This window comes from Theobroma cacao, chromosome 4 (assembly GCF_000208745.1).
Source record: "Theobroma cacao cultivar B97-61/B2 chromosome 4, Criollo_cocoa_genome_V2, whole genome shotgun sequence".
Classification (NCBI taxonomy): domain Eukaryota; kingdom Viridiplantae; phylum Streptophyta; class Magnoliopsida; order Malvales; family Malvaceae; genus Theobroma; species Theobroma cacao.
The window spans coordinates 23061792-23074178 of NC_030853.1; the positions used below are offsets into that span (position 1 = coordinate 23061792).

The 12387-nt window shown below is 34.9% G+C and overlaps 1 protein-coding gene across 1 annotated transcript; it reads right to left on the reverse strand.

Moving 5' to 3' along the window:
- LOC108661611 lies at window positions 9302-11364 on the reverse strand. Its single transcript, XM_018119070.1, has 3 exons — window positions 11067-11364; window positions 10019-10881; window positions 9302-9421 (listed from the first exon to the last, which is right to left on the reverse strand). The coding sequence occupies exons 1-3, from the start codon at window positions 11362-11364 to the stop codon at window positions 9302-9304; spliced, it is 1281 nt and encodes a 426-aa protein (XP_017974559.1).

Sequence of the window (12387 nt, forward strand, 5' to 3'; positions counted from 1 at the left end):
AAGGACGAGGCAGGCAGCCATACCAAACGTGGACCATTTTATTGTTTGCAGTCATAATTACCAAAAAGCCACTATTTGTTTTGCAGCTCATATAAGAACAATTGCCGCCTCGTTCGGTATCTGTTTATAATTATCATCATTGTCACTATTTGAAGCTAATTAATTAAAGCAAAATTCCTTTCCATTCAGTCGAGGTGCCTTTCTTTTAATTTTAAAGGATATTTATGAAATATTCAAACCATTCGCAAGATTTTGTATTATTTGTTTCTGTTTTTCTCATTATCGTGTCATACGGTCGATTTACTTTGAAATTTAAATTTTATATTTTTTTAGGATAAATAAATTTTAAATTTTAATACTTATCAAAACTACTTCTTATCAAATGAAAATCTATTAGTGTTGAACATAAATTAGCTGTTATCTTATTTAATTAATTAATATTTTTTATAATATGATTTTTAAGTTTTTTATTTAAAATCCTGCTTTATGTCATTTGTCTAAGCATGAAAAAAGAATAAAAAAAATACAAGATGGGGTAATATATTTTTGGTGGTTAAAAATAAATAAAACATTTTGGGATGTGAAGCTTCGCGCGACGACGGGTGTCAACGACGAAGAGTCTTCCTCTCGGAAATGACCAACCAGCAGACGACACGTCCGAAGGGAAAATATCTCGCTAGGTACTTGGCGTCCAGGTGTGACCTTCCTAGGGCACTATTGGTTGGTCACTACTCAATTTTAGGACAGGCGTCAAACGCCATTCGCAAGCATACACGTGTCCCTCAATCATTTTGAGATAAAGCCACACAACCGGACATTTTGTCGGTTATTTTAGGTGGTCGGAAATTAGTTTTGTCGGTTCCACTGTTTCTGGACTTCTCCTCTGCTTTTTTGTTAGGGTACATCAGCTGTTCTAACGCCTAATGAATCTGATCACTCGTATCATTTAAGAATGTTGTGAATTTTCGCTTCAATATTTCTTGGAAAGTTCAATTTGTGATTGACAATCGCACGAATTATAATTTTCAACACAAATTACCCTCTTTCTTTGCAAATTGAATATTTAATTTTTTATTTTTAAAATAATTTGAATAATGCAAAGGATATTAATATTGCTGTTTAGAGATTACAAAGCTCAGATCTGTTTTATGGGTAGGTTGATCTGTCCCAATAGAGTGTTTTTTTAAAAAAAAAAAGCGAAGAGGGGGTTGGGATGGGTTTTTCATAAAAATTTTAAATTTGAATCATAATATTCTCTCTTATAAGTAAAAGGTAGAAATTGATTTAAATTTTAAAATCATTTTCAAAATATCTAAGAATCAGTTTTAAAATTTATGTTACTTTTTAATAAATTTCATAGAATTGTATGCGAGGTAATAATAGTGAGAACTTATAAATTAAAAAACTTTCATATCTTTATATTTCATATTATCACGATTTATTGATTATTATAATTGAAATATACCTTGAAAAAATCTTGATCCAATCGAGAATAGATATAATTAATTCTAATTTTTAATTATTCCTTTGGGGATAGGTATATCTCAAAGCTTATTTGTGATTGAGAATACTGTGATGCTCATAAGGATTAAGAGGCTGCAATTAAAAAGATAAATAAGTACCAACTCTACATAATCAAAAGCTTGAAACTAACAGCACCTTAATAATGTGTAGATAAATACGTAAATAGCTAACATTTTCTGTTAGTTTTTTCTTTCTTGTTGACCGAATGTGTAACGGTAGGTAACAGTTTTCTTTCCCTTTCTAGATGCTTCAGCTAGCAACCTGTGTATATAAAATGGGTACTGTACATATGAAAAACTGATGAATGAAAAATACAGCTCATTCTCTCAATTGTTCCTTTTGTCTTCTTACTCAGTTACCATCATGGTATCAAAGCAGGTTGGGTGAGGGTTTATTCATTGAAATCATCTCACAATAGTCTGGAAATTCATCAACAGATTGCAATTTTTTCCCCTTTTCCATATTGTTCCTTCCTCATCAATAGTTTTATCAGTGATTTCAAACCCATTTTTCCCCTTTCAATATTGTTGATTCTTTATCAACAATTTCCAAATTATGACTTCTTTTCAGTCAACCTCCCTTTCAAAACCCCTTCTCTCACTAATTGAAAACCCAAGGTCTCCATATTTTCTCCATCACACAGACTATCATGGGTCTGTGGTTATAAACCCTAAGCTCACTTCAAGCAATTACTGCCAATGGAGTCGTTCATTCTTGCTAGTCCTATCTATTCGTAACAAGACAGGATTCATTGATGGCTCAATCAAGCAACTGAGTTATACTCTTCATGGACCCGCTGCAACAACCTCATTGTTGCGTGGCTGCTTGAATCTATTTATGATCCAATAGCCACCAATGTTTTCTACATGAACTCAGCAGCTGACATATGGCAGACTCTCAAAAATCACTTTTCACAGCCAGATGATACCAGGATATGTAATCTTCAATATTCTTTGTGTAACATCACACAAGATACGCGCCCTGTTGACTCTTATTTTACTAAGTTGAATGGAATTTGGGAAGAGCTAAAAAACTATCGTCCCCTACCCTATTGTGAATGTGGGAAGTGCACACAATCATGTTTTCAAAAATATATTGAGTTATGGGAGAAAGATAGAGTGTTTAGGTTTCTTAATGGACTTAATGAAAGCTTTTCAGCTCTTAGGTCTCATATCATAATGATAAAACCTTTCCCAAGCTTAGATGAGGCTTATAACCTGGTTCTTAGAGAAGAATCACAAAGGTCAATCCTAATGCAAAGTCAGCCTTTATTAGATACAACTGTTGTAGCAGTAGTGACTGAGAGTAAAATAAGAGTTAAGAATGAGGTTGTATGCTCACACTGTGCCAAAAATGGACATGTCAAAGAAAAGTGCTACTGTATTATTGGTTTCCCCCCTGACTTTAAGTTCACAAAAGGTAAAGGGAATTTTAGCAGGAAAGCTATGTCAGCTGTTGCAAACTCAACAAACCAGTCACAAGTTGAAAACCAAGAGGATTAGGAAGATAGTCTTGCACCCAATTACTCTTTGACAAAAGGACAGTTTCAAAAGCTCATGGCTCTTCTCGATGGGCACTCTTTGGATAGCACTGATGATACACCAGTAAAACGAACAAACCATGCCATAGTAAACTCAACTCTCAAAGGATACAACCCACAAAATCTATAGGAGTTCATCATCATCAGCAGAATCATGCAGTAGCTAGCTCATCACAATCTTCCATTGTCAAGTCTAAAGTTTGTGGTATCATTTTAAAATAACAATCTTTTCATAATCATAACTATTTCTTTGCATCACATAACATCAATAATGGTTTGATGTTGGACTGCAACTCTTGGATTGTGGACATTGGGGCAACTGATCATATAGCTTGTTCATTGCATTGTTTCACCACCTATAAGTCAATTGAAGGAATCTTTGTCAAGCTGCCTAACAATGTTAGAGCACTAGTTACACATATAGGGATAGTTCAAATCACTCATACTTTGTTATTAGATAATGTTTTATTTGTACCCTCTTTCAAGTTCAATTTAATTTCTGTGAGTCAATTGTCTAAACTTGGAAACCATTGTCTGATCTTCACTAATAAATATTGCATCATTCAGGAGATACATTCATGGACAGTGATTGGTGTTGCTGAAGTGAAGACAAGTCTGTATTTGATGCAATACAAGCTACTTGGTAAAAGATCTCAGAGACCAGTGTCTGCTTCTGCAATTGTTACAGCACCAGTTTGTAATAGTGTGCCATTAGGCTTTAATCTCTAGCACTATAGGTTAGGGCATGTGCCAGTAGGTAGAATGAAACAAATTAATCAAGTTTGTCCTGATGTCTCTTGTAAGGAAAATTCAGTTTGTCATGCTTGCCCTTTGGCTAGACAAAAATGTTTACCTTTTCCAGTACATGTGAAATCTTCCAAAGCTCCATTTAATTTAGTGCACACTGATATTTGGGGGCCTTATTATATTAAATCAATACATGGACATCAATTTTTTCTTACCATTGTTGATGATTTCACAAGATTCACTTAGGTTTTTCTTATGAGATTTAAATCTGATGTTGCATCCATTATACCTTTTTTTTTTTAATATGGTAAAGAACCAATTCAATAGCATTATCAAGGAGCTAAGGACAGACAATGGGATAGAATTTAACTTGTTTGAATTTTATGCTTCCAATGGAATAATACATAGTTTGTCTTGTGTAGAAACACTTCAACAAAATGGTGTTGTTGAAAGAAAACATCAACATTTACTAATTGTGGCTAGATCCTTGTTATTTCAATCATCTCTACCTACTAGATTCTGGGGACATACTGTTTTAGATGCAACTCATTTAATTAATAAAGTTCCTATAAGTGTTCTTAATGACAAAACACCCTATGAGATGTTATATCACAAAACTCCTTCTTATTCTCACCTTAAAGTCTTTGGGTGCTTATGTTTTGCTTCAACTCTTTCAAGAGATAGAAGAAAGTTTCAACCTAGAGCTAGAAAGTGTATTTTTCTAGGATATCCAGTGGGAGTGAAAGGATATTGGCTATATGATCTTGTTAGTCATCAATGTTTCATATCTAGAGATGTAGTATTTCATGAAAGCATCTTCCCATTTAACACTATGCATGATGTCAATGATTCCACATTAAACATTACCACAAACTCATCATCAAATCAATTTAGCATTTATTTTCTAACACCAGATTTTTCAGCATTGCATACTAATCATGCAGGTCATAATGATGCATCAAACATTATTGATTGCACCTCATCTACACCTGTTTCTACTTCAAATTCACCTTGTCTTCATGATATAACTAATGATGATGAGTCTCATTCTGATTCTGCTAACAATAGAAGCTTCCCTTAAAATGACCATTACACCCTTAATATAGAAAATACCATTTCAATCCCTGATTCTTCTCACAAACCAACCTTAAGGCAAAGTACTAGACAAAAGAAACTTCCCAAGTATCTTAAAGTTTTTGATCACCCATTTTCTACTAATCTTGCATTACTTAAAAACTCCACTGCGCATCCTATACAAAACTATATTTCCACTGTTAAACTCTCCACTGCTCATAAAGCCTTCACTACAGCATTATCACACATTCCAGAACTTACCTCTTATCATTAGGCTATTCAATTTTCTGAGTGGAAGGATGCCATGAACACAGAATTAAAGGCCTTAGAGGAAAATGGGACATGGACAGTCATGCCTCTTCCTTTTGGTTTTCAACCCATTAGCTGTAAGTGGATTTTCAAAGTAAAATTGCATGCTGATGGAACCATTGAGAGGTATAAAGTAAGGTTGATAGCCAAGGGTTTTACTCAAAGAGAAGGGTTTGATTATAAAAAAACATTCAGCTCTGCTGCTAAACATACCACAGTTCGAATGTTCTTTGCTTTAGCTACTATTCATGGTTGGTATCTCTCATAACTTGATATTAATAATGCTTTTCTATATGGTGATTTGCATGAGGATGTTTTTATGGATTTGCCTCAAGGGTATGTGGTCAAGGGGGAACACGCATCTAGTGCTAGATTAGTTTGCAAGCTTCATAAGTCCTTGTATGGCCTTAAACAAGCATCAAGGCAATGTAATACAAAATTCACAGAATGCTTGATGAATTATGGGTTTGTGCAATCTAAAGCTGACTATTCTTTCTTTATTAAGATTTATGGGGACAACTTCATTGGTTTATTGCTCTATGTTGATGACATAGTGTAATTAGCTCAAGTCTAGACCTTGCAACTGACGTTAGAAATCATTTGCAGAAAAGTTTTAAACTTAAAGACCTAGGAACACCAAAGTACTTCCTAGGCTTGGAAATAGCAAGATGCAAAAAAGGCATTCTTTTGTGTCAAAGGAAATATGTTCTAGATCTACTAAATGAACATGGAATGCTAGGTTGTAAACCTGTTACAACCCTAATTGATTATAATTGCAAGCTGACAAAGACTGATGATGCAGAGCAAATATCAGATCCTAGTAAATACAGGCAGTTAGTTGGAAAGCTGATCTATCTAACCTTTACAAGGCCTGATATCACTTTTGCAGCGCAGACTCTTTCACGATTTATGGACAAACCAAGAGAGACTCACCTACATGCTGCATATCGAGCATTAAAATACCTAAAGGCTGCACTAGGACAAGGAATCTTATTTCCTGCAAATTCTTCATTGCAACTACAAGTATACGTTGATAGTGATTGGGCAAGATGCTGTGATACAGAAAAATCTGTCACAGGATATGCAATGTTCCTTGAAAATTCTCTAATTAGCTGGAAGTCCAAGAAACAAAGCGTTGTTGCTAGAAGATCTACTGAGGCTGAGTATAAAGCTATGGCATCAGCTTGTTGTGAATCGATGTGGTTAATTTTCTTGCTGCAGGATTTCGAAATTAAGCATACATCAGCAATAAATTTTTATTGTGACAACCAATCATCAATCCATATATGCAAGAATCCAACCTTCCATGAGAGAACCAAGCATATTGTGATGGACTGCCACTTCATTAGAGAAAAAGTACTTGCTGGACTGATAAATCCAAAGTATGTATCTACTAACCTATAGCTAGCTGATCTGTTTACTAAAGCTCTGCTGCCAAAACAATTTAACTCTCTACTTGGCAAAATGAGCATTCAAGACATACATGCTCACCTTGATGAAGGGTCTCAAAGCTGATTTGTGATTGAGAATACTATGATGCTCATAAGGATTAAGAGGCTACAATTAAAAAGATAAATAAGTACCAGCTGTACATCATCAAAAGCTTGAAACTAACAGCACCTTAATAATGTGTAGATAAATATTAAATAGCTAACGTTTTCTGTTAGTTTTTTTTTTCTTGTTGACAGAATGTGTAACGGTAGGTAACAGTTTTCTTTCCCTTTCTAGATGCTTCAGCTAGCAACCCGTGTATATAAAATGGGTACTGTACATATGAAAAACTGATGAATGAAAAATACAGCTCATTCTCTCAATTGTTCCTTTTGTCTTCTTACCCAGTTACCATCATAGTCAATTTTTAGGCAAAAACAAATAGGTGATAAAAAGGAAAATGAAATCAAATCTTAAAGAATAAAGAAAGATGGAAAATGCACAATTTTGGTGCAAGAAAGAGAGAGTTTGAGATTCTTTTGGATAAGAATTTGTCTTCCATGTGATGTATGTGGTGCAACCATTCATGCATTTATTTTTTCTTGAAAGGAAATTTTTAATTTCAAATTATTTATGGAAAACAATTCTCAACGAGTCATTGAACAAAATAAAACTAACTTCCTTAAATGACACATCATACAAACGAAAGCTATTATCTAAATTGAAACTTATGTTTACCATGCCATCAACTAACATATTCCTTTCTCTATAAATGTGAGAAATCTTCACCTCACCATCAAGTCATAATAAGTTACGGATAGCTTTCAGCAAATCAAATTTTGCACATGGATGCGATACACTAAGTAATTGCCTCATGAACCAGTCGTAACGTGCGGGTCTGAAAACTTGACTGTCAGATGCAGACAAAAATTAAATGTTTAGGAGTCGCCACCAATCTTTTTTTTATTTACTTTAGGTGTGATTGGTCACCTATTAATTTAGTTTTAATCGACGAAGTCCTAAATTAATTTTAGGTCCGTCGAAAGAACGAGAACTGATCTACAATTTTTAGAGATGGATTCGGGAGTGCGGTTACACACGGAGAAGGGTTAGCATCTCCGTAGTGTCCATTCCACGAATGGTACCATTTAATCTTAAATTATCCTATTATAGCCTACTTTTGATTTTATTCCTATATTTTCTCAATCCTTGCTTATTAACTAATTTTTATCAAGTTGACTGATTGGGTCTTTTATTCGATTTTACATATGCACATGATGCGAGCTTAAAATGACATCATGATTTGTTCGTTTTAAATAATGGGGTCGGTAATCTTTTATTGGAAAATCATTCGAAGACCATCCCAACGCTTTGGTGAAGTCTTGAAATTTTTTTCACCTAGAGATATCCTCGGAAGAACTCGTCTCTACAAGCTCATCGGGGAAATCCCATCATCGAAATTCTCGCCCCATTTGCAAGATAAATATGGCATGTTATGACAGTATAAAATGATGATATCTACATGACCATGTTTATTAATTAGTTGGTTGGTAATAATAACATGTTTGATAATTTAAAGTGATTTATTGCCTTATTTATATATTTATTATTTTTTTTATGTATATTATTTTAAACAACAATTGTTTGGACTAATAGGTATCGGAGTATAGAATTCGGATTTATCCCGACGCTTCGATGAAAATTCGTCTCGAACTCCGTACCTAAGAAATCCACTAGAAAGAAGCAACTTTTTGCCCCTTTTAGGTAAAATCTTTCAAATAGTCATTTCATTTTTTCATAATTTTTATATTTGTATCATGTTTTTATATATATACATATTATATTTACAAGTATCTAAATATATTTATAATATAAATATTTCTTTCTTTTCTCTTTTTTATTTATTTATTCTTCTCATTTGCTTATTATTATTACTATTTTTTTAAAAAAAAAACTATTATTAGTTTTCTTACTATTTATTTACTTATTATATATATATATGTTCTTCTAAATTATGCACCTTTACTATTATTATTTTTTTATTATTACTATCATTATTTTTTGTTTATTTTGATTTTTTAACATTAAAATAAGCATTCATATTATATATATATAATTATATATATATATATAATATAATTATATATATTTCTTTCTTAAGAAAATAAATACATTTTATTTAAGGAAGATGGGCTAGACTCCATATCAGTTAGAACAAATCCAACAAAGAGAAAAGTTATACCTTATTGGGTTGAGATTGGCCCAACCCCGAGCTCACAGGAAGCCCAAGACCGCAACACCAAATCTGCTCAGTAGGCCAACAATACAACCATTCGAAACGCACCGTTTGGTGCTTGTGACACTGCTTTATACGACACCGTTAGGCTTTGAACCTTTCAGTTCCCCTCTCCCTTAAAATGGTGTCGTTTGGCTCTCTTACACCTGGGTATAAAAACCCCTTTTTTGGCCTTTTCTATTATTTTCACCTTCCTCTTTCTCTCTCTAGCCCAAATGCTCTCCCTTCTCTCTAGCTTCAAACCACGGCCCCCTTTTCACCGTCGACCTTCACTCTCCCTTCCTTTACCACCGATCGGACCTCTCCCTACCGTCGGTGCAACTCGGATCTGTTTCTTGACCTCTTTTCTTTCGTCGGTGACAAGCCCAAACCCCTTTTTCCTAGTCGACGATGAAACCAACTCCCCTCTTCCTAACCGACGGCAACCCTAAACTTAAACACCCCACTGGCGGCACAAAACCCCTTCCAAAAATTGGCAACAACCACCCAAACTCCTCTTCCTAAAATACCCAAACCAAAAAATATACTAAAATCACCCTCAAACCCCTTTTTTATATATATTTTATATATTTTTTGTTGTTGATTGTGGTTAGGGTAATTGGCTGCTAGATCTTAGGATTTTTTTTTTATTTTTGGTTGTTGGATCTGTGTTTTTTTATGGCTTTTCTAAAGCTTTTGAAATGTTTTCTCTTTGGTTTTTTCTCCCTGATTTTTGGCTACGTTTTTTAGCTTTCCAAAAAATCTCCCCTATGATTTGAACCCCCTTCCTTTTTAAGAACTGGATTGTCCAAAAATTTGGACAATCTAGAGAGCATGAGTTCACATGTCTCTAGCAATCAGGAAGGGTTGGTAGCCGGAGGTGACCAGTCCTCCCCAAATTCGGCTACCTTTAAGGGGCATTAATGCCCTATAATGATGGACTAAAGAAGGGATCGAGTAAAGTTTATGCAGTCTTATTCCAACGTCAACTAATAATAACCAGCTCTCATAATTTGTCTAGCCAACATATGTCCATTAGCATGAGCTCCACAAGTTCCTTCGTGGACTTTTTTCATTATTTTGTTGGCTTTCGTAACATCCACACATCTCAAAAGTACTTGATCTCGACTTTTTTTGTAGAGCACTTCTCCGCTAAGGAAGAAACCCATTGCTAATCTTTTAAGAGTTCGCTTATTATTGTCCGTGACATTCTCAAGATATGCCTGGTGCTTGATGTATTGCATGATATCATGATACCACGGCTTACCATCAACCTCTTCCTCAACATTCAAGCAGTGTGCGGAGACTTCACGGACTTCTAAATCAAAAGGGCGTACATCAGTCGCTTCTTTTATTTTGAACATTGCTGCGAGAATGGCCAAAGCATCAGCAATCTGATTTTTTTCTCGAGGCAAATGGTTGAAGCTGATTTTCTTGAACTGTTTGCTTAATTCTGTAACCAACTTTTTATATGAAACTAGTTTAGAATCTCTAGTTTTCCATTTGCCTCTCATTTGATATATCACCAAAGTCGAATCTCCGTAAACCTCTATCGCGTCGACCTTCATCTCGATTGGTGCTTGTAATCTCATTACCAACGCCTCATACTCCGCTATATTATTAGTACAATTGAAATTCAATCTCGTTGTGGCTAGATAGTACTTTTCATTTGGAGAAATCAACACTGCCCAAATTCTGTGCCCCAAAGCATTGGATGCCCCATCAAAATACATCTTCCATGGATTAAGTTTATTGGGACTGTCCTTTTCTATGTGCAAGACAACCATTAAATCTTCATCTGGAAAATCAAAACTTACAAATTCATAATCCTCATTAGCTCGATCTGCAAGGAAATCAGTGATGGTACTCCCTTTGATTGATTTTTGGGACACATACACAATATCATACTCAGATAATAGCACTTGCCATCGAGCTATTCTCCCAGACAGGAATGGTTTTTCAAAAATATACTTGATGGGATCTAATTTCGCCACCAACCATGTTGTGTGATACAACATATATTGTTGGAGCCTCTGGGCGGTTCATGCTAGCGCACAACACATCTTTTCGAGCACAAAGTATTTGGACTCATACTCCGTGAATTTCTTGCTTAAGTAATATATGGTATGTTCTTTCTTCCCAGTTTCATATGTTGTCCCAATACACATCCCATAGAATTCTTGTTCACAGTCAAATACCAAATAAAAGGTTTTTCAGCCGTCGGTGGCACCAACACCGGTGGATTTGTGAGATATTCTTTAATTTTATCAAAGGCTATTTGACATTCTTCATTCCACTCTCCTGGGTCTCGTTTTCGAAGTAGCTTGAAGATTGGATCACATTTGCAGGTGAGTTGGGATATAAATCGAGCAATGTAATTCAACCTCCCTAAACATCCTCTCACTTCTTTTTGCATTTTGGGAGGTGGCAGCTCTTGAATAGCTCGCATCTTATCTGGGTCCATTTTAATTCCCTTTTCACTTACTATGAACCCCAACAATTTCTCAAAAGTTACACCAAAAGTACATTTTGTAAGATTCAACTTGAGCTAAAACTTTCACAATCTCTCGAATAACTTCTTGATATTGACAATATGATCCCTTTCTGTATGAGATTTTGCAATCATGTCATCCACATATACCTCTATCTCTTTATGCATCATATCATGAAACAAAGCTACCATTACCCTTTGGTAGGTGGCACCTACATTCTTCAATCCAAATGGCATTACTTTGTAACAAAACGTTCCCCACATGGTTACGAATGTTGTTTTTTTCATATCTTTGGGTGCCATCTTGATTTGATTGTAACCAGAAAAACCATCCATAAATGAGAATAAAGCATGCTTTGCTGTGTTGTCCACAAGAGTATCAATATGTGGCAAAGGGAAGCTATCATTCGGACTCGCTATGTTCAAATCCCTGTAATCGACGCACATTCGAACTTTTCCATCCTTCTTAGGAACTAGAACTATATTAGCCACCCATTCAGGATACTTAGCCACCTCTAAGAATCCAGCATCAAATTGCTTCTTTACTTCTTCTTTAATCTTCAGTAACATTTCTAGCTTCATCCTTCTCAACTTCTATTTAATAGGCTTGTAATCCGGTCTTAAAGGTAACTTGTGGATAACAATGTCAATATTAAGACCTGACATGTCCTGATTGACCAAGCAAACACATCCATATATTCACGAAGCAGTTCTTTTAGCTTCTGCCGTTCATTAGATGACAGCGATGTGCCAATCTTAACCTCTTTCTTTTCTTCCCCATTTCCAAGGTTAATCATTTCTGTGAGTTCTTGATGAGGTAAAATATCCATTTCCTCCTGTTCCAACATTCTCGACAAATTAAGGGGTAAGTCATAGTCATCCACCTCCTCTTCATTTTTCAATTCATCAATGTTTGGAATTATCTCGAAATCAAAATTCAAATTATTCTCCAGATTATCTTCGTGTTCATTATTTAAAGACCTGCAAATAGGTAAA

Bases quoted from the DNA above. Each gene is read 5' to 3' on its own strand.
- LOC108661611 (XM_018119070.1), bottom strand. From the start codon at position 11,364: ATGGACCCAGATAAGATGCGAGCTATTCAAGAGCTGCCACCTCCCAAA. The intron at 10,882-11,066 runs GTGTATTGGGAC...TGGCGAAATTAG, and splicing joins GAACAAGAATTCTATGGGAT to ATCCCATCAAGTATATTTTT. The intron at 9,422-10,018 runs GTACTTTTGAGA...TGGGTATTTTAG, and splicing joins ACAAAAAAAGTCGAGATCAA to GAAGAGGAGTTTGGGTGGTT.